This window comes from Juglans microcarpa x Juglans regia, chromosome 4S (genome assembly GCF_004785595.1).
Source record: "Juglans microcarpa x Juglans regia isolate MS1-56 chromosome 4S, Jm3101_v1.0, whole genome shotgun sequence".
NCBI lineage: Eukaryota > Viridiplantae > Streptophyta > Magnoliopsida > Fagales > Juglandaceae > Juglans > Juglans microcarpa x Juglans regia.
This window is the reverse complement of record NC_054601.1, coordinates 24518263-24541225: the sequence shown is the minus strand read 5'-3', so window position 1 is coordinate 24541225 and position 22963 is coordinate 24518263. Positions and strand designations below refer to the sequence as shown.

At 39.9% G+C, this 22963-nt stretch overlaps 1 protein-coding gene across 4 annotated transcripts; it reads right to left on the bottom strand.

The window, feature by feature from the left end:
• Positions 1-78: 78 nt before the first annotated feature.
• LOC121261900 (protein transport protein Sec24-like At3g07100) lies at positions 79-22799 on the bottom strand. Of its 4 annotated transcripts, none has more exons than XM_041164308.1 (15): positions 22620-22777; positions 21955-22094; positions 20692-21782; positions 20464-20602; positions 19777-19967; positions 18989-19096; positions 18693-18896; positions 18252-18483; positions 6306-6455; positions 3497-3653; positions 2311-2438; positions 1909-2231; positions 1638-1823; positions 702-969; positions 79-421 (listed from the first exon to the last, which is right to left on the bottom strand). In XM_041164308.1, exons 3-14 carry the CDS (start codon positions 21727-21729, stop codon positions 736-738), a joined length of 3090 nt encoding a protein of 1029 aa, XP_041020242.1. In that variant the 5' UTR covers positions 21730-21782; positions 21955-22094; positions 22620-22777; the 3' UTR covers positions 79-421; positions 702-735. The 4 variants fall into 4 exon arrangements, with proteins under 4 accessions (XP_041020242.1, XP_041020243.1, XP_041020244.1 ...); XM_041164309.1 differs by having other exon boundaries at positions 21955-22105; positions 22620-22771; XM_041164310.1 differs by lacking the exon at positions 21955-22094 and having other exon boundaries at positions 22702-22799.
• Positions 22800-22963: the final 164 nt, after the last annotated feature.

Genomic DNA, 22963 nt, shown 5'->3' with positions numbered 1-22963 from the left:
TACCTGTGATTTTTTTTTTTTTTTTTGTTCATATTAATTCAGAGATATCAAAAGGAAAGATACTTTATAATTTGTAAGTGAAGAAAATCAAATAATTTAGTAAGAAAACTGTTGTTCCAAAACAATCATGGCATGTTGGGAAATATAAATCAAATACAACATAGATTAAGAAAATCGCTAAAAATAGTTAAAAAAATAAATAAAATCGCAGACAAAAAATTCACTCAGTTTGTTTTTCTTCTCAATTTTAAGACTACATCTTCCCTAATTTTTACATCCTGTGAGGGACAAACAAATCTTTCAATGTCTGATGACCAGTTCATCAAGTTAACCATCACTCAAATTGATTATGATTTTGATAAAAAAAGAATATGCTCCATCAACTTGTGTATATGACGTGCAGAACGTGCCTGTTAGGACCCTGCAGAATTCAAACAAAGGAAGGCATCAGAAAGAAGATCATTTAACAAAAAAATGGCTGTCTATCGCTTTTATACACGGAGTCTAACCTTGGGTATCATGGTTTTGTTCTACTATGCAAAAAGAAAATCTGTAATTGATCCGTAGAACATGTTGGCCATATATCAACTTCCAAAGTGGGATACCATCTTCTCTCTCTCTCTCTCTCTCTCAAAAAAAAAAAAAAAAAAAAAAACCAACTTGCAAAGTAGAATGCCAAACTCGACATTAGAGGCCATTACCTGTATATTAACAGATTTTACTGAACTTATCATATCATGCATTTTGCTGAACTTGCCGGTGTATTTGTAGAATCCAATCGACATAACCATTAGCACCCCCGATCTGGTCCTCCAAAAGATAGGAAAGAAAAAGGAAGCTTTCCCTGGGTTGTTCCCCCTGTCTTACAAGATGACACAGCTGATAATACGAATGGTCGCTGTCTCTAAATTTCTTAAGTATCCTCATCAGCTTCCTCGACATTTCATTATCATGTTCATAAAGGTTAACCTGATTCTCAAAATCAACACAAGAAGGCAACAACAGGAGAAGTCAATTATACCTTGAGTTGGTGAGGTTGAGATTAATGTTGCATAAAAATTCATTCCACTATTGCTGCACAGGCTTGGACCAATAAAAAGCTCGTCTCCAGATTCTCAAGATAAACATAACTACAAAACTTTTTATCAATAGAAGGCATCAAGATTGAACCCAAGGTCATACAAAAGGAATTTCCCAAAACAGCTCAGTTCCCAAGGACATGCATAGGCAGATCAATGTCCAAAGAAAAGGACGTTCATAAGCTAGATAAAGGATTGATTGTGTTTGACGGTAGTTCTTATTGGTTTGGTTTTTATTTTAGCACCTTGGTTTTGGGCTTTTTGGTATATCATTTAACCACCAAGGTGCTCTGGTTGTAATACACATAATTTTCCTCCGCCACAAGTGAGGATATTTGACAAACACAATGACAATTTTTTTAAAAGAAAAAGAAAAGCCAGATCAATGGTTTCCTGCATAGATATAAAGCTAGCATATTAGCTAAGACAATTGTCAAGCCACCTGAAGACAAAAATGGTAATGAAGATCATTGTAGTCTTTTGTTTTGTTCCTGATGGAGGGTGGATACTGTAATTTTTTTTTTTAAATGTTATGTTATTTGTGGTGATCCCACATACCTTAGATAATTCTGCTGCGAAGTCTGCCCCAAGTAAGTTCATAGCTACATCAGGTGAGAGAGCTCTACCAAACCATAGAATAAAGCGAAACCCATCATCATATAAATAAAGACCTCTAGCATCTAAGTTCTCAGCAGCCAGAGGTAATGTTTTCTCGAGATCTTTGATATCAGCCTGGGTGGATGCCTACAAATATGAGAAGCAGAAGAAATTCCGAGAATTTTCAGATTAATGTCATCATGAGTGCATACTTGAGTCCAGTTGTAATTACCTTCCGAAGATACTCATCAAGTTGAACCAATCTAGGATATAGAAGCTTCAACAATTTCTTAACCGGTAGAGACATCATTGTGTAACCTGCTGAACAACGCTCATCTAGTGAAGCATCAGCATACCCTCCACGAAGAGGCTTTGATCTACAAATTGCTAATCCGTACAAAGGCAAAAACTTAAGAGACTCCGGATATATCATCCTGCCTCCCAAACGATGTTGCACAGCATAGAGATTTCGATATTCTTTAAGAGCTTTAATGATTCTTAGTTGCAGAGAGTTTCGAGCATCTTCCAACTTATGGGACAATGTTTTTTCAATTGCTGCAGGTAATGCTAATTAATATTAAAAAACTAAAAATGAAAAATAACATATGACCGCTATCAGCTGAGGTAACTGTACCTAGCCTGCTAAGCAAGGAAACAATGGCACCAGAATCAGCCTGGCGATACATCTCTCCCAGATCTGCAACCACTGGTGCAGCTGCTGTGTGTACTCTAATACGCCTTTCTCCACAAGATGCAGTATATCTATATATGGTTAAGGGCAATTCCATCACTTTAAAACTTCATCAAGATGTCCAAACCAACAGTACTTAAATGGAATCCTCTTTTTTTTTTTTTTTTTTTTTTTTTTTTATATTGGCACCAGGTATCCAGGAACAGCGTCCCGACTAATCCCGGGACTGCACAAGCCCTCTGCAAGGAGTTTCCCGCAAGTGCACCTCGGGTAATTCAAGGACAAAATCCCTCAGCCAATGACCCCTAGAGATTGTTTGCACCCAAGGGGATTTGAACCTTAGACCTGGGGGAGCATACCCCGAAGCCCAAGGCCTTTATCACTTGAGCCAACCCCTAGGGGTTAGTACTTAAATGGAATCCTTACAAGTAGAAAGTCTAAGAGTCCTGGAAAAAAAAGGCCATAACAAGAAAAAATGTCCCAAACGACATTTAGTGCGACAGGGAAGATAATGTCCAACACAAAATCAGTATGGAAATTTATTGTCATGCCTATCAGAAGAAACGTAGACTACAAAAGTCCCTTAGGAGAGGTTTGGATTCAAAACCCATCTCAACTCATCTCATCTCATTATTACAACTTTTTCAAATTCCCACACAAAATATAATAAACAATTCAACTTTTTCAAATTCCAAAACAACTTTCCCAAATTCCCACACAAAATATAATAAATAATTCAACTTTTATTCTACTATTCACAAACCATCTCAACCCATCTCAACTCATCTCTGAATCCAAACCTCTCCTAAATATCATGGAATGCGGCTTTCACATTAGAGACCATGTAACATCATGGTTTGCTGAATAAAGCAAGATTATGATGATAATTCTGACTAAAACAATCCCCTAAAATCCAGGAACATGAATATCAGCATAAGAATCATCAAATCAGTTTCTTCTTCTATAGCGTCCTTCATGCAAAATTAGAGCGCGAGAGGGGGGGGGGGGGGGGGGGGGGGGGGGGGGGGGGGGATTTGGTTATATGACTCATCAAACATAGTAACATCCTATATGCATGTCTACATGCACACATCAGAAAGCATATCAAGAATTTTCAACAAAAGGATACAACAAAGCAACTTGGAAATATACTGTCTGAGTTGTCAGTAATGTATCTTCAAGAGAAAATTGTGCTGCATATGCTTTATCACAATCTACAGCAGGAAGCGCCATTAAATCCGTAGATCTTAGCATGAAGTTTCCATGATAAGATGTAAAGCGAACCCCTAGAAGTATAAACAAACATAATCAGCATATTAAGCACATAGCAATAAACCCATAGGCATAGAGTATTCATGATAGGGAAGTGCTGGATTAGAGCCTTGGCCTATGGACATCGAATGATAATATTATAAAATAACCAAAACCATTAGAATCGACCAACACTTTTGCAAAAAGGCACGTATCTTGACTTTAAGACAACACAATATGCATTAAAAGCAAGATAAGAGAAAGTACATTCACTTCTCTCTGCAAAGAAAGCATCAATTCACACATTTTTCCTTTATTATTATTCACTTAATAGGTCCATGAGCTACTACTAGTTTTAAATCAGATTAAAGAATAACCATTTGACACCTAGAGTTATGGGGTGTATCATTCTCGACATGTCTGCATGTATGAATACATTACTGAGATCAAGCACATGCTTCCCTTGATTTTTGCTTTTTTGACATCAACAACACAGCTTTTAATCTCATAGACTTAAGCCCTGAGTTTTTTTTTTTTTTTTTGTTGAGGTAAATTCACGACCACCCATATGTTTTCCATCATATTACTAATGGAAGTTGCCAGTATGGAGTTGTAGTTAGCCTAAGTGTCACACAGTTCAATTAAAAAGCAGATGTGTTGTCTCGATTACTTAAAAAAGCTGACGCGTCCAAGAGGAGTGGAAAAAAAAAAAAAAACTGCTGAAGGATAATTAATCCCAGAAATATCAAAGGGGAAATCGAAAACCAGGGCTCAGTAGACTGATATCTCAATCCCCAATCGAAGGCGCATGATAGGGCTCTTGCTTTAGTCTGTTCCCAAACATTCACTTGATACATCAACCTTTTGGCATGTCCTTTGTGGAGATTCAGTGGGTCTATTTGTCAGAGGTAAATCCAGTTACTTCGAAACATTTACTCATGCACATGGGACATTGCTGCATTTGGGTATTAGAACATTTTTGCATGTGAATATAAAATCGGTGGCTCTGTTGAAGTGAACAATCAGCATGAGGACAATTCTGTGGTACCCTAGGTAATAATTGCTGGTTAGCTACCTGTAATCTGAATAATTTCAGTACAGTAAGAACCCACATTTCAAAACCATCAAGTTTCTTCATGGTTGAAGATATGATCCTGGAAATATTCAGATAAAGACCCAGACAATGGCATTACAAGCCACAAGAACATCAAATTTGCTGCTTGCATCATTGAACATTGCAGAGAACATATAGATACTGTCTTCTCCCATCCAATTGCTGGCTGCTGCCTTCTTTCTGGCAGATATACTCTCCTTTGACTCTTCTCCTCCCTACACCAGCGTGATCGTATCCTTCTCTGGCCACCCAACTTCCAAGCTCTCTATTGAAGATCTCTCCCTTTGGGGCTTTGATATGGATGAGGAAGATGGTCTTCAAGCCTAAGGGAAGTTAGAATGAGATCATTTTTGCTAAACTTTAGCTTAAAGCAGTCATGTGCCTTCAAATGCGTGCCAAATGGGGAAATTATTAGAGCTTGCAATCTTTGGCACCACCCGTGAACCCGACACAAAGAATAGAGTCAGGTTCTAACTTAATTTGACTCTAGTCAAATTTGACATGAACCAGATTGACCCGATTATCAATTGGGTTATTTTAGGACAACCCATGATGATACATGATTCATGAGTACATTTTAATTAACTGTTTAACTCTAAATATTAATGAAATGAAAAAAATATCTAATTGGGTGAGTTCAACAAATTCACAAGTGATTAATGCCTTGGGTGAGTTCAACAAATTCACAATTGATTAATCCCTTAACTTTGTATTGCAAGAAATATTATACCAAAGATCCTCCAAAATTGAAATCTCAAAAATTGAAACTCTAAAAAATCATGAAACCTCCATTCTGGTGTTTTGTTATTGTGACTACTATGAGATGATAGTTTAAGCTCACTCCAGTCCGTGTCACCTCTATCGACAAGGACCTCAAGAGTTGATATATGATTTGTTTCCTTTCTGAATTTTTGTAGAAATTTGTTGGTTTTTCAAATTTATAAAATAATTGGTTTATTTTAGTACCTAATATATCAGGACAATCTAAACATTTCAAATTTATAATATATTCTTAATCCTATTGATATTGTCGATGTATGCTGCAGATGAATGACAGCAAATAATAATTATATGATTAAAGTAAATCCATTACAAAATATTTCAACAACAATGAAAAGTGGCCAAAAGATGTGTCACCTGACACAAACCTATGACTAAATACAAACCCAAATGACCCAAACTCTACTACCACGTCTTGTTATTTGGGTCGAGTTAGAGTTGACTAATTGATGACCCGAACCCAAATGGCCTGGCATGAATTGACACCCCTAGGAATTATCAACAAATTGGTGGGAGATTAGATCTAACATGGAACGATAGCCCGCATCAGATAACTGTCAGCAGAGGTAGCAGTTTCCATTTAAAGAATCAACAGAGTGCTAGGGATCTTGAATTTACCTTCAGAAAGAACTCAGGTCTCAAATCTATGAAATTAAAAGCTGGGGTCTTGATGTCAAAAAAGCAAAAAGCAAAAGGTGCTCGTGTCTTGATTTCCCAATGTACATTGGTATGTACTTAAGCATGCAGTATGTATAGGATAAAAACTGCAATGGAACAAAATGAATGGGCTGACCTTTCCCACATCTTATCCGCATGACAGCTTCCCAGGCAGTTTCTCTTGTAAGGTCTCTGGATAACTCATGTCTCAACTTCTCTCCATGAGTGGCAGATTGGAAGCTTGGATAATAATACACCTGACCTCCAGTGTACTTCGCAAGAGCACCTACATGAAAGGGTATTAGAAAATAGTCAATATTATATCATGTATTTTTGGAATATCAGGGCGGTTTACAGATTATAAGTCAAAACTTCTGCGGCATAGGAATAAGCTTGGATATACCTGGCAAAGCATCTAAAAGACTAAAAGTACAAACAAACATACTAGTAAAAACGCCCAGAGATAGTAGAAAGAAAAGATCAGAAAGTTCACAGTTGACTTTTTTTATACAAGTGAGTTATAAATATGCTCATAATCAGTCTACGTTACATGGCCACAAATTACCAAAAGAGAGCATCCAACATTCATATTTCAGACTCAAAATTTGAGCGCAAGTAGGATTATCAGCGCATCCACTGTGACACAGCTGTGTAAGATTCAACATTCAAAGGAATATTTGAGGAAATCTTTTAGGTTACAAATTTAGGAACAACATCTTATAGCCCATGTCGAAATCTTTAGTAGACCAATGAACCATCCTACCTCAGTACCAACTGCAGGCCACGTGCACTACATTTGTAATGAAAAAAGTACTGCATATGGATGCCAAAATCTTCTCTAAAAATATCAAGAGGTGTACGATGAGACACATGCAAAAGAAAATGTAAGTGCACAGGACCTATACAAGAGGAATATCTAAAAAATAGAAAAGGCGGCAAGAAACTAATGAAAACTAAGCCCATTAAAATATATGGAAGCTACCCAATGGAATAGAGTATTGAAAAAGAAAATTTTAAGCTCCTCCATCGTCTGCTTGAGGTCCATATAGTTTTTATCATTCCTTCCCTCCAAATACACCACATTAGACAGTTAGGACCATTTTACACGGTACAATTTGTGAGCTGCCATGTATTCCTCTCAAATTGGCAGAGGTTTACTATTCTTCAGGCACAACCCAAGTCAAACCAACTCAACCAGAAAAGTCATTCCACAAGGCATTAATAATCTCAATTCACCACTCTTTTTGCACATACAACACCAATCTGTCAAAATGATTAGGGCTGTACATTTAACCCGCGTGCCTAGTGCGGCCAAATTTTCCGACTCGACCCGACCTGAAATAACAGATCTGAAACAAACAATGGCTCGGAAATAGAAATTTCCGAGTAATTTCCAGTACTGATTGGGTCGGGTGGGGTAATTACCCGATACCCGACCTTGGCTGTCATTCGATATTCTTCCATCATCACGACTCCCTGGATCACGTGGGTTATCCAGCTATCTACTAGTCTATCTGATTAGGGTTGTCACAGACCCTAGCTAGCTATATATCTCTTTGCTCTTAATTGAACGGTTACCCAATGGCATTAATATTCATGACAGACCCACCTTAGAGCAATCTTTGCCCAACTTTCGATCTTAGGCCATCACATGACCCTTCAATTCTTTTGGTTTCACCGAGGAATGTCTTTTATCTACTACTCCAGAGCACACACGTAAATATCATTTTTTTTTTTTTAACTTACCAAAAAAAATATATAACCTTTTTGCCTTACGTATATTATGTGGCTTGCTCCAAACCATGGGATTAGACATGGAAGAAGTGGTTAAATGGTGAGTATCATAATTACTTATTGGAATAGAGACGCATGCATGCAGGCAGAGCAGGCTTTGAAGTACAACTTTCTTTTATTTTTATTTTTGGTTGTCAGAATCAATACAAAAGCAAAAGCATGGTCTCCAAGCAAAAGATCTGGCAATTGTACGTTGATCCAGAAGACAACTTGCATTAGTTACCATGGAAAATCAGAATCGGGTTGGGAAAACCCAATTTTCTCCGAATTACATTCAGGTTGGAAATTTGGGTAATCTATTTGGATTGGACTTTTTAGTTCACGAGTTCACTTTTTGGGTCGGGTCGGGTGAGCAGTCCTAACAATGATATATTTTCTTTAGTTATTCATAGTAAGGAGGCTGTCCAAGAAAAGAAAAAATTGCTCTCAATGGTACCTTAGTTTGCAAGACACTCATCCTTGGGAAGGAGTACTATTCTTGTGTGTAAGAACCATAGAAAAAAGATTTCCTTTCCAAGAAAGGGCATAAAGAATCTTATATGCACCTCCATGATAAGATTTGGAGGTTGAAGAACTTTGTGAAGGCATCAACCTCCCAGCCATGAGCTGCTCTGGCAAAACCAATATTCCACTGAGGGAAGCCATTGGAGAACTCCAATAGATTTGCCACTAAAGCCTCTTGCACATGCGAAAGTTGTTTGAGGGTTCTGACACAGCACAAAAAATCATGCCAAAATTTAGTGCTAGAGCACTACCCACCTGGGTTCTAATTTTTCTTGATAGGTAATCAAGAAGTTTTATTCATATGAGTAGGCAAAGCCCAAGTACACAGAGAGTATACATGAGAATAACCTAATTAGAGTTTACAATTGAAAGTAGAAAATCATGGACATTTAGTCCATTACAAACAATAGCCACCGCCCATAAGAACATAAGTTTTAAAAAAGAAGACTTTAAGCTCATCCATTGTTCTCTCACAGTTTTCGAAGCTTCTATCATTTCTCTCATGCCAAATGCACCAACACATACATATAGGAACCATTCTTCAGATCGCTGCCACTTGTGAGTTGCCTCAGAGGCCTCTCTAATTTGCAAGGAAGTCCACCAATCTAAGAGGCATGACCCATAACAATCCAATTCTCATGAAAAAATCATCCCACATGGTCCTGGTCACCTCCCAGTGCAAAAACAAATGATCTACTGATTCACCATTCTTCTTACACATACAACACCAGTCCAATACAATTACCCGCGTTTCCTTAAATTATCTGTGGTGAAAATCTTGTCCAGAGATGTTGTCCATACGGAAAAAGCTGCTTTTGAAGGAGCTTTCGCCTGCCATATACTCTTCCATGGGAACATGATCATTCCAGGGCTCATTAGAACTTGATAAAATGATCTGACCGTGCATTTACCTCTCTCGGAGGGGCTCAAGCTCATCTTATCTATGCTACCCTCTGTCATGCTTACGGAATACAATACCTCATAGAACTCTATGATAGTCTCCATCTCCCAGTCTTGGGCTGCCATAATGAATTCTACATTCCATTGAGGGGAGCCATTAGAAAAGACCAAGAGATCGGCCATCACTGCATCCTTGTCTCATGCGATCTCAAAAATGGCAAGGAAGGTGTCTTGGAGGGTACGTTCACCCCATCATTTGTTATACCAAAATTTGACACGAGCCTTCACCTACCACATTATGTTCATGTCTTCGGAAGATCTACCAGTGTCTCCTAATGAATTTCCACAAGCTCACCCCATATGTGCCACGTATCTCATTCGAGCACCATCCTCCCCAAGCATCTCCAAAATGTGAATCTATAACGAACTTCCATAGGACCCTATTGATGTTGTGCTTCGCAGGCTTGGGCAACTCTACGCCGACAGTGCCACGATGTGAATTATTTGGAGCCCCCAACAGTGTTCCGCTGCGGCTGTACGATGACAGTTTGTACGTCCATATCGGTGAATGGAAAATAAGTACAGGAAAAGTAAAAAGAGATGGACACTAAGATTTACGTGATTTGGCAACGGGCCTACGTCCACGAGGGTTTGGGGAATGAAGTCTCCACTTATAGTATATCTGTTTACAGTCACTCATAGATCCTCATATCTCATCGTATAAAGAAGGCTGGAACTCTTCCTATTGGAGACGCTGTCTTCCTTGAGAGGCTGCTTGAAGAAGAAGATCTGATTGCAGGAGAGCTTGGTCCATGTTAGAAGTGAAAATCCTTAATCCAATCTCAATATCTCCATCGATCTCTGTTGATCCGTCCCTTTGATGTTGTCTAGGCATCCCCTTTTATATGTTTGCCTGACCCTTTACTGTACATACCAGTCTGCCATGAGTTGACAAATCTCCTTTACATGAACACTTTGCCTTCTCCCTCTGACCCTTGACACTTATAGCCTCTCATGTCTCTCTTGTCCCATTCTTATCTATTTTCTTATTCCCTTTTTGTCTCTAGTGATGTCTTGGCAGGCTGGGTCCAATTTATGGGCTATGGGCATTTTTACCCTTCACAGAACCCCGCTAATTTTTAGCACACTTGTGGGCTGGAAATTATAAAAGTTTTGATGTCAAGAGAGCCTTTATGAGGATTTCTGACTTGGGCGGGCATGTTGAAAGTGAACGGGTTTGCGAACTGATATCCAGCGTTAATGAGTATGCGTATGCTGCGAGCGCGGATCTCGGTTATGGCGGGAGACAGACTTGACCGCTTAAAGTGCGAGCATAGAGCTCATGTAGCGTGAGATATACTCAACCGCGTAAAGCGCGAGCGCGAAGCTCGAATGGTGTGGGAAATGGACTCGACCGCGTAAAAAGCGAGCGCGGAGCTCGAATGGAGCGGGAGATGGACTCGATTGCATAAAGCACAAGCGCAAAGCTCGAATGGTGCAGGAGATGGACTCGACTAGGGGTGGCAATATATGACATGACCCGTTAACTCAACACGAACACGACACGATAAAAGTGGGTTAGGATTTAGCTTTAAAGGGTTCGGGTCAAAACGGGTTGACCCGTTAAGACACGATAGCTTAACGGGTTGATAATGGGTCAACCCGTTATGACCCGTTAAGAAAGTTTAAGTTACAATTATACCCTTATACCTAAAAATAAAATTGTTGGGATTTTAATTTTGATATTTTTATTGTTTGGATTGTAATTTTGGAGTTATAATTAGTTTTATATTTTTTATAAATATTGTAATTTTAATATTTATATAAAATTATGCTAAACTTAACTAGATTAAACGAGTTAATTTTGCGTCTATTCAAACTATTGACATAAACGGGTCAAAATGGGTTGACACGACACGACCCATTATGTTAATGGGTCGTGTTAGGGTTTGAGATTTTGACACGATAAGCTTAACGGGTTGGGTTAGAGTTGACCTATATAGTATAATATATATGTCTAGACACGACACGAACATGACCCGTTAACACGATTTGACACCCCTAGACTCGACCACGTAAAGTGCGAGCGTGGAGCTCGAATGGTGCGGGAGATGAACTCGATTGCGTAAAGCGCAAGCTCCGAGCTCAAATGGAGTGGGAGATGGACTTGATTGTGTAAAGTGCGAGCACGGAGCTCGAATGGAGCAAGAGATGGACTCGATCGCGGAGCTCGAATGGTGCGGGAGATGGACTTCGACCAAGTAAAGTGCGAGCGTGGAGCTCAAACGGTGCGGGAGACGGACTCGACCGCGTAAAAAGCGAGCGCGGAGCTCAAATGGAGTGGGAGATGGACTCGACTGCATAAAGCTTGATCGCGGAGCTCGAATGGTGCGGGAGATGGACTTCGACCGCGTAAAGTGCGAACGCGGAGCTCAAATGGTGCGGGAGATGGACTCGACCAAGTAAAGCGCGAAAGTGGTGCTCGCGAGAGTCTAGTGACTCAGTTTTGTTTGATGGAGATTCCGTTGATGGAGATTTCACTGATGGAGATTCCGTTGATGGAGATTCTATCACTGTCAATGCATCGCAGACAGCAACCTTGCATGAAGCTCGACAAGTCATTGGGACTTGCATTTCGAATAGCTGTTAGTAGCAATGTTTTGAATACCGTACCGGATAGCGTACCGGTCAAGGCACTGGAACGAAATATTTCGGTACCGGTACCGTTTCGGGATAGCGTTTCGGGATAGTCGATCTATAAATAAATTATATATATAAATATATATAAAAATTATATTCTAAAATAATAGTCTATATATAAATAAATTATATACAAATACATATATATATAAATTATAAATAGTCTAGTCTGAATTGAGGGTTAAAAAATAAGTTTGTAGTTTGAAAAAACGAAAAAATGAAAAAAAAAAAAAAAAAAACACAGGCCGAAATATCGGCCGGTACCAGCCGAAATATAGGCCGGTACAGGCCGAAATTGAGGCCGGTATGACCGGTATCGGCCGGTACGGCTGGTATTTTGGCCGGTACGGAACAGGTATAGTACCTGTACCGGCCGGACGGCCGAAACGAAAAATTTCGGCCGTACCGGCCGGTACGGTACGAAATTTAAAACTTTGGTTAGTAGGGCAAAGCTCATGGCTCTGGTCCTGTGCTTTATACTTCGTGGCCGATCTAGAGACCGAGCTTGTACCCCGTGAAGGTTGGCAAGTCCAATCTCAGGACTAGCTTGTATTCCGACTGGCGCTTATAGGTTGGCAGAGCCCAAGGGCCCTGCTCCCTTACCAATGCATCGTAGGCAGCAACCTTGCACGAAGCTCGACAAGTCATTAGGACTTGCATTTCAAATAGCTGTTAGCAGGGTAAGCTCATGGCTTTGGTCATGTGCTTTATACTCCGTGGTCGATCTAGAGACCGGGCTTTTACCCCTGAAGGTAGGCAAGTACAAGCTTCGCGCTTGTGCTTTACGCGGTCGAGTACATCTCCCACACCATTCAAGTTCCACGCTCGTGCTTTACATAGTCAAGTCCATCTCCCGCTCCATCCGAGCTCCACACTAGCGCTTTACGTGGCTGAGTACATCTTCCGCAACATTTGAGCTCCGCACTCGCGCTTTATGCGGTTGAGTCCATCTCCAGCTCCATTCAAGCTCCGCGCTCGCTTTTTACGCGGTCGAGTCCATCTCTCGCACCATTCGAGCTCTGCGCTCATGCTTTACACGGTCGAGTCTATCTCCAGCTCCATTCGAGCTCCACGCTCGCTTTTTATGCGGTCGAGTCCATCTCCCGCACCATTCGAGCTCCGCACTCGCACTTTACGCGATCTAGTCCATCTCTCGCACCATTCGAACTCTGCGCTTACACTTTACGCGGTCGAGTATATCTCATGCTACATGAGCTCTACGCTGACACTTTACGTGGTCGAGTTCGTCTCCCACCATATTATCAGGGACCTCAGTCTTGTCCCTAACACTAAGGACCACAAGCTCGCCTTGGTGTGAATGATGACCAAGTGACCTTACCAACTTGCTTGGCTTTCAACAAATGGATGGTGTTTGGGTGATGGAATGATGGAGATGATGAACAACTTGAGTAGGCTAAGTGTTTAGGGAAGGCAAATCAATGTGGGATGCTAGAGACTTGTTCTTGAGTGAGGGGCCAAGATGATGGGGCTAGAGTTGAGTGGATGAGATGAGGCTAGGATTATGGGTTGGAGGTAACTAGGGTTGTCGTGGACTATGGGAATGAATTAGGGTTGACGTGGTCTTTGGAGATTGGCTTAGGATTATGAGTGTTTGATGCAATGTGGATGGCTTGAGGGTTGCCCTTGATGTTGGGGCCTCTTGGATGATGATTAGGGTTGGAATAGTGAAGTGTAGCTAGGGTTTTGTGTGGTGGCTAAGGGTGATTTCGAGATTGGGAAGAGATGGACTAGGGGTTGGAGTCTTGGATGAGATGCTAGGGTTTGGAAAATGTTTGAATGAGTTTAGGGTTGCTCCTTAACTTTAGGGATTAGGAGATAGAATATAGGATTTGAATATAGCAAGATAGGATTGGGATCTTTGGTTGACTTGAGTGATTGTAGGGAATGAGAGATTTGAGGGATTGGATATGGTAGATGAGATGGAGTTTGAATGAGTTAAGGGTTGCTCCTTGATTTTAGGGATTGGCTATGATAAGATAAGAAAGATAGGATTTGGCTTTAAATATGGCAAGAGGATGGAGTCTTTGGTTGACTAGATCTATGGAAGGAGGTGAGAGTTTTAAGGAATTGAATGAGTGATTGGAATAAGTAAACTTTCTTTGAATTAAGGAAGTTGCCAAATAGGACTCTTGAGGAATGGCTAGGGTTTGTGGGAGTGGATGGAGGCAAGACTCCTAAAAAGAATGGATTACCTTATAGGGACTTGAGGTGGACGGCTAGAGTTTTATGGTTGGGAAGATTTATGGTCAAGCCAAGTATGGTAAGTATGACTCATAGCTAGGGCTATGTGTTTGAGGGATGAATGACAATTATGGGAAGTGAACTATTATGGAAAGTAGGGCAATACTAGGGTTGGTTGAGTAGCGTATGTGGGAAATATGGCTAAGATTTTATAGAGGGGCGACAAGGTAATTTATGGTAAGTGGACTAGGGCAAACACTATAGTGGGCAAGACTAGTGTTTGGGTGGATCAAATGAATGCAAGGAAATATATGGATGAACACGTATGAACATTCAAGAACACAATGATGAACAACTTCACCACCAAGTCAAGAATACACAAAGATGAATGGACTCAACAAAAGAATATGAAGAATCTTTTTGGTTTATATGAATATTTAGATATGCAAGAAAATATAGATGAATAAGATAGAAAATAAGAATAATGAAGATAATGGATGAACAATGGGTGAACAACATAGCACTTCAACAATTGATTCACGGATTGCACAATCGTTGAAATAAACCTCATAGATTGATAAATTTGAAAATAACAAAGATAACACAACTTGGATTTACGAATTGCACCAAATTACAAGAACAAGATAAGTTGAATCACACTTATTCACGAATTGCAAGGTGATGATTCTCTACTAGGGATTCACGAATTGCACCCAAGTAGCCCAAGTGCCTAGCACCGAAAGGGTGATCTCATGAACAAGTCTACCCACTTTGGGAATTTGCCAAAGGTTCAAAAGATGTAAACTAAATGCCTAAGAGTCCTATTTATAGAGCTTACAAGGTGGAAACCTTAAATATTGGTCCCTTGATAAATAAAAATAAATAAAATAAATCAATAAATCAATAAACAAATGATAGTAGTGTGGAACCCATGGGGGCCCATGGCATTAGTCCTTGGTGGCCTTAGCTAGCCCATGCAAGCCCAGGACCATGTCCTAGGGTGGTTTTTGATGGAGTCTTGACACATATCCAAGATCCACGGTCGCAACATACACGTACTCATTAACGCTGGATATCAGTTCGCAAACCCGTTTACCTTCAACATGCTCGCCCAGGTCAGAAATCCTCATAAAGACTCTCTGAACATCAAAACTTTTATAATTTTCAGCCCACAAGTGTGCTAAAAACTAACGGGGTTCTGTGAAGGGGAAAAATGCCCATAGCCCATAAATTGGGCTCAACCCACCAAGACATCACTAGAGACAAAAGGGGAACAAAAAAAGAGATAAGAAAGGGGCAAGAGGGACGTGAGAGGCTATAAGTGTCAGAGAGTCAAAGGGAGATGGCAAAGTGTTCATGCAAGGGAGATCTGTCAACTCATTACAGGCTGACATGTACAGTAAAGGGTCAGACAAACATATAAAAGGGGATGCCCTAACAACATCAAAAGGACGAATCAACACAGATCGATGGAGATATTGAGATTGGATTAGGATTTTCACTTCTCACATGGACCAAGCTCTCCTGCAATCAGATCTTCTTCTTCAAGCAGCCTTTCAAGGAAGACAGCGTCTCCAATAGGAAGAGCTCAAACTTTCTCTATACAGTGAGATATGAGGATCCATAAGTGACTGTAAAGAGATATATTATAAGTGGAGACTTCCCTCCCCAAACCCTCATGGACGTAGGCCTATTGCCGAATCACATAAATCTTGGTGTTCATTTCTTTTTACTTTTCTTGCACTTATTTTCCATTCACCGCCATAGACGTACGAACCGCCACTATATAGCCACACCGGAACACTGTCAGGGGCTCTAAATAATTCACATCGTGGCACTATCAGCATAGAGTTACCCAGGCTCGCGAAACACGATATCAACAGGCCCAATTTCGTTTTCATACCTCCACAACCATTTACCCAACAGAGCTTGATTGAATTTCATCAAGTTCCGAATCCCCAGACCACCCCCAGAAATTGGAGTACATACAAGTGACCAATTAACTAAGTGAAATTTGAACTTTTCCCTCAATCCACTCCACAAGAAGTTTTGTTGATCTTCTCTATACGGTTGGTCAACTTTGTGGGGAGCAGGAGCAAGAAGCCTACCACCTTTAGAGAGAGTGCTTTTAATCAAAGTGAGCCTACCACCTTTAGACAAGTACAACATCTTCAAAGAAGCCAATCTGCGCTCCACCTCTTCAACCACACTATTCCAAATCCTCTCTGATTTAAAGGGAGCACCCAATGGTAAGCCTCTCTGATTTAAATATGGTACCTTACAGCCCAACAAAAAGGCTAAATTTATCACATCAGGGACAACCCCATCAGCACCAATTCAAACTTATCCATAGATTGGAAGGAGGCCCAATAGAGAGGCTAAGAAATAGAGCCCTCACAGATTGGATATGCCTAAAATTTGCTCCACAAAAGATAAGAGTGTCGTCAGCAAAAAGCTAGTGAGAAATATCCATAGAACCATAATCACCATTCCCTACTGAAAAACCATAGAGATCTCCTTCCACAAGACCCACAATCATCTTACTAAGAGCTTCCATGACGGATAAAAAAAGTAGAGAGAGTGGGTCACCTTGCCTCAAGCCACAAGAGGAGTCAAAGAAACCTACTAGAGAGCCATTCACCAAGATAGAGAATCGAACTGCAGAGATGCAAAACTCTACCCATTTATGCCATTTCTCCCCAAAGCCACATCTTGCAAGTAAAGAAAGTAGGAACTTCTAGCTATTGTGATCATAGGCTTTCTTCATGTCTAATTTGCAAAGTAACCCAGGTTCTCTAGAGTTGATTCATCCATCCAAAACTTCATTTGCAACTAAGATCGAATCTAGGATTTGTCTACCTTTGACAAAGACATTTTGCGGCTTCAAAATTACCTTTTTCATCACCGTACACAATCGATTCGCTAACACTTTAGAAATGATCTTGTAAACCCCATTCACAAGGCTAATGGGATGATAGTCTCCAACATCCACAGACCCCATCTTTTTGGGAATGAGAAATATCCATAGAACCATAATCACCATTCCAAGTCCAAAGTTGGAGTTCAAAGATGTTCAACAGCCCTAGGTTGTATCCATTGTCCACCAACTACAAAGACCTGCCCTCCCACAAATACTTCTCTCACTGTTCAAAGTTATGCCTATAAGCGACCACAAAAACAGAAGAGAAACCATCTTCTACATTTCTATAAAACAAGCTACGTTAAACTGTCTGAGACATTATTCCAATTTCCTCTCCACCCTATTATCCCACCGGGTGCCCCTTGGGAGCTAAATAGCTCCAACCCACATGATGGAAACCCCACCAGCTTCAAACCATGCATCTAGAGACAAATTCCAGCTTGGTTTTCTGCAAACAAAAAATTATCTGACTTTTTTCGAGGAATTCAAAGACTGTGCAAATGCAACGTCTTTAATCCGGTTAAACCCCGGACCTGACCCGTGCAATGCATCCCCATCATACAGATCAGGTAAATCACCAGCTATTCACCCATAGGATGAGGCCCTTAAAATTGTTTTGCACCCAAAGGTTCAAACCTTAGAGTTCAAACCTTAGACCTAGAGGGAGCATACCACAATTATCTACCGTCCATTGACAAAGTAGATTTTCAATCCCAAGGTGCTTGTCGATTTCATTCAAGCAATTTACATTCTAGGATAGTAACTTGGGCTTTATAAAGAATACAACTACATCCTCCCCTTGACTCGACCACAAATAGAAATCCCATGTCTTAAGTCATAGTTGCCAGACCAAGTGAGCCCTTCTCGAAGTGCAAAAATATTATAAAATCGAATTTGTGATATTATTCACCGCAATGACAGAAAATTGCAACATGTTTGACGTTCAAAAAATAATAATGAAATGTCAATATATAAAAAAATGCTCCAAAATCTTTTAAATATCAGCTTAGACTTTAGTCACCAAAAACAGATTCACAGAGCAAAGGAAATCAAAGCATGTACCTAAAGAGGCTATATCAGTGTACTTTTCACTGAAGGCATATGCATTCACTGATATCTGGTTCTTAGTTAATTCAGCAGCCATTTGCTTGTAGAATGGATCTTCTGGAAGTCTTAACATGTGTTCTTTATCCGTTCCATAAACACGAAGATCGTCTCCACGCAATTTCAGGCGGCCAACACCAAGAGATGGCAGTGTGTTTTGAAAAATTAATAATTTTCCCCCAAGTTGACTCTGCAGATAGAGAAAAGGGCTAATGGAGAAGGACTGAATAACCAAAGTGTGTCCAGGAGGGATAAGCAAATAATTTGATGACCACATCACTCAAAAAATGCATATATTAATTTTCTTAAAAATTAAGAAATGAAAATATTAGCACAAACAATAATCATATTTATGCACAGCCAAAGTTACAGCAATGTACAAGGATAAAATTAACATACCATAACCATGAAAGCTGCCTTAAGAGCAGGACCAAAAGCAGATTCCACATTCATATTGTCCTGAAACATAGAGGGCAAGCTATCTAGGAAGGTTTCCACCACACTTCTTGACTCGGACAAATTGACAAGGAGATCATCTGGCAATGGTACAAATATGTCATCTAGATCTGAGACAACCATCATTTGTGGCTGTGTCAAAGATGACTGCACATGAAAAACCCATAAAGCATTCAGAAAGTGTTTTGGCTGAAGCAGGGAAAAAACCATATCAACCAGTAGTAACACATAGTGCATGCCTTCATGTTATAAAAATGTATTGCACTGTCAAAAGTTGCAAATCCAATTTGTGTTCTGGGGAAGCCAGGGAGCTCGTCCAAACAAGATCTAATTGTTTGGGCCACAACCTGCATAAAAATCGTAGAGGTTAACATAAGTTTAAATTAGAAAAAAAAATATCCTAATTTTCTTGTCTTTTCCAGTTACACGTATCGAAGATAATTTTACAGAGGATGATCATTTTTATTCAATTTAAAAGAAAAACCACCTTACAAATGAAAGCTTTTAATAATCACATCACTTATGCTTTGATGCAGTAACTGCAAATCCTACTGCATTGGTGCCATGTGAGATAACATGCCAAAATTACAGACTCAAAATGGAGGTAACCTCCCCCAAACCCACCAGGTGCAAAATCCCAGCCCTCCAATGAGTTGAGCCCAAGACCTTCCCTCATTTAAAGGTGGAGATATCCACATGGCTGGGCTAAGTTCCTAATCATTATACCATTGCACAAAGCATGCAACATAAACAAAAGAAAATATTTTTTTTCTAAAATGACCCAATAAATGAACCACGGCACTCGCAATCAATATTTTCCTTAGATCTAAGAACGTCTATACACTGTTATGCCATAGAATAAACTGCATACTAATACACAAATAATACTTATATGATAATATAGTATCAGACATATTTGCCCTAAAGCTTCTATGGCTGTATACGAGTTATGAAAGAAGAGTGTTTTTAGATGGTAAAGCACAATATGAGTTGCAGCAAAATCTGATGTATAACTGGAAGTGCTTACCTCAATCATACCACTTCTTACTGCAGAGATAGAGACGTCAATGAGGAAAAAATACACTGGAGGCATTGGAGGCCGCATCATATATTTAGTTGGAGCAACAAATTCGACACTACCCTTTGTAAGCTCAGGCCGCTGATCCAAATCAAGTCTTCTGCCAGTGGCATCTAAATGGGAAAAATACTCACCAGGAACTGAACATGAGAGTCAACATAAATTAGAATTTGTACCACAAGAACAATGAAAAGGAGCTCTACAAACCAATCATGATCCACAAAATTAATAAAAACACAATTGCAAACGCGAGTATCTGGAAAAAATTCTGAACCATGCAGCAAGTAGAACCTTTGATTTTGACACTAAATTGCAGTGCTAGTCATTTTCCCTGGCTAATAAAAATATTACATCACTCTTTGATGCAACTATTTAAAGTTGGCAATATTATTTAAAAAGTTTAAACAAGGCAATGGAAAACATTGGCCACTGGTTTAATCTAAGAAGTTACAAGATGCCAGTCTCAAGTTGGCAATATTCTTTCTATGCCCCTTAATACTATAACACATCATTTACTTTCATCTGAGCTACTCCGAGACTTTCCTTTTCATTTCCATTTTGGCTTTCTATTGTCACGGGCTTTTTTTTGTTTTGTGGGGGAAGCGGGGGTACTATGTCAAGTAAATTGAAATTTACCATCATTCAGTAAAGAACAAACGCTGCAGCGCCACTTTCTCCCAGAATCTGTAAATGTGACAAATGGATTCACATATGTGCGACATCTTCTACATCGAATAATGCCTGTTAAAGCAAAATTAACTACTGGCACTTCCTCCTGAATAGATAAGACCAATTAAAAAGGTAATCATCACAGCATGTACAATAATGGCCATTTTTTATCATCCTGGATTTAGAGACACTCACCCCATCAGGAGCTTCTGCAAGTGGGCAAACAATGGCTCCAAGGGGCAAATGCCACCTTGCAGCCAAAGATTGGGAATTTGGAATAGCACTAGTCGTAAGTCGTAGATATCTAGGATCGCAGTTCATATGATACATCTCAGCAAGCAATTTTGGTTCCACATCACCTTCCAATGGCCTCGGCAACGCTTTGGAATCAATTCCTGGATCAATTGATCCAGGAACAGACCCAATGGAGAGTGAGCTGAAGTCTTCCATCAAACCTTGGATAGAACCAATAGGAGGTCCAGAGCCAAGATGCTGCATTTGGTCCCTCGACTGCAGACCCATGGGTGCTGACACTGGCGGAGGTGGAACATAACCACCAGGATGAGCAAGAAAAGGGGATGAAGAAGGTAGAGGGGCAGGTGCATAACCTCCTTGGTGAGCAGGAAAAGGAGACTGTATAGGTGGGGCTTGTGAATCTGTGTTACATTGCATACGGATATGTCCAGAATATGGTGACTGAAAATTGGGTCTGGGAGCTGGAACCGTTGAATCTGGTGAAGTGTAAGGAACATTCATGTTGGGCGGTGCAGAATTTAGACTTTGAGGTGGAGATCCCATTGGCACAAGAGGTATCTGTGGCTGTGTACGAAAGGAAACTGGCGGTGCAGGAGGTTGAGCCAGTGGTTGCCCCATGGGCGGGGCATGTGAAAGGGGTACGTGAGCTGTTGAGCGAAAAGGTGGTGTTGGGAAATGCTGAAATGGTCCAACAGTGGCTGGGACATTTGATGTTGGTGGGGAAGGCACAGATGGATCATTAAACCTAGCTGTCGGTGGAGATCTAAAACCAGAGACCTGTGATCCTTCCACATGCATGGATGAAGGCATCATAGGCTGGTGAACAGCTGGTGGAGTACGTCTAAAACCAGAGGACTCTGGTCCGACCACGGGACCAGATGATGAAAAAGGCATCACATTCTGAGGAGGAGAAGCTGCGAAAGGCGTAGCAGCAGGTCTTGCAGGAAACTGTTGACGACCAGGATTTTCAGTCCCCATGAGGCTTTACATATAAACGATTGGTCTTTCTGTTATAGCAACACTCTCATGACCTAAACCCACGAAAACAAGCAACAAGAGAGACATGTGGATTAATATAGAGAAGAAATTCAAAATCATTATGTCACCCTTGAGAACTGCATAATATCAGGAGATAGGAATAATCATAAGAACGCAAAGCAAATCTAAACACTGATTGAAGAATCAGCATAAGTAGAGCAGAACCTATGCATCAACCTCATCAGCAAGATACTACAAACATAAGCATTTCTCTCTTTGTTCGTGTAATACTAACTAAGAGCTCAAGAACTCAATAGATTCTATGGTGAGCAAGAAAATAACCGGTATGTAACTGCCGCACGACTCTTCATCGCAGCTGAAATTAAATTTACAAATCTTCCCAGAAACAAGGGAAAGATAATAGAAGTACTACAATCAATGTATGCATCAATAGGAAAACATCATGAAAAAAATCAAAGATAGTTTAGTATGATTGCGTTAAAATACAAGACGGGAAATATATATCAATGGAGTAACAAGTAACAGCACCATCTTTAACAGTCCACACCACAAATTGGATCATAATAGCTGACATCAGAACCCCCAATTCCGGAACAAGTAAAATTATAGAGTTCCACACAGTAAAAAAGAATATTAAAACCAGAATTCACAATGCCCACTTGACCAAACTGGTCAAATCATTAACAAATTGTATACTAAACCAACTGTAATGAATAGAATCGAAGTAAATCAATTAAATAACAAATACCCATTACATTTTATGAGGAAAAAATCATACTATAGACTAATATTGATGAACTCGGAAACAGATGTACGGGTAGCTATTAAGTTTGAGCACCAAATGAGACGAGAACAAATGAAATTCTTACTTTGAAGGATCTCCAGACAGTGAGAGGGTAGAGAGAGATCGGAAGAGATCCAAACCGGCTAGAGAGGAAGAGAGAGAGTCACCTGAGATGGATCGGAGGAGGAGAGCGTGAGAGAACCGGAGAAGGACGTGAGAGTGTTCCTGCTGTATCGAGTTCGACGCAAGAAAGCTTATAATTTTATATCAAATTAATTAGAGAAGCAATTCAATCAAACTTTTGTTTATGTGCATAGATTTAAATATAATTTATATATAAGAAATATTATTAATTTTTTAATTATTTTTTTAAAATTATTTTTTGTTATATCTTATCAAATGATTAAAATAAATTATTATTTATTATTT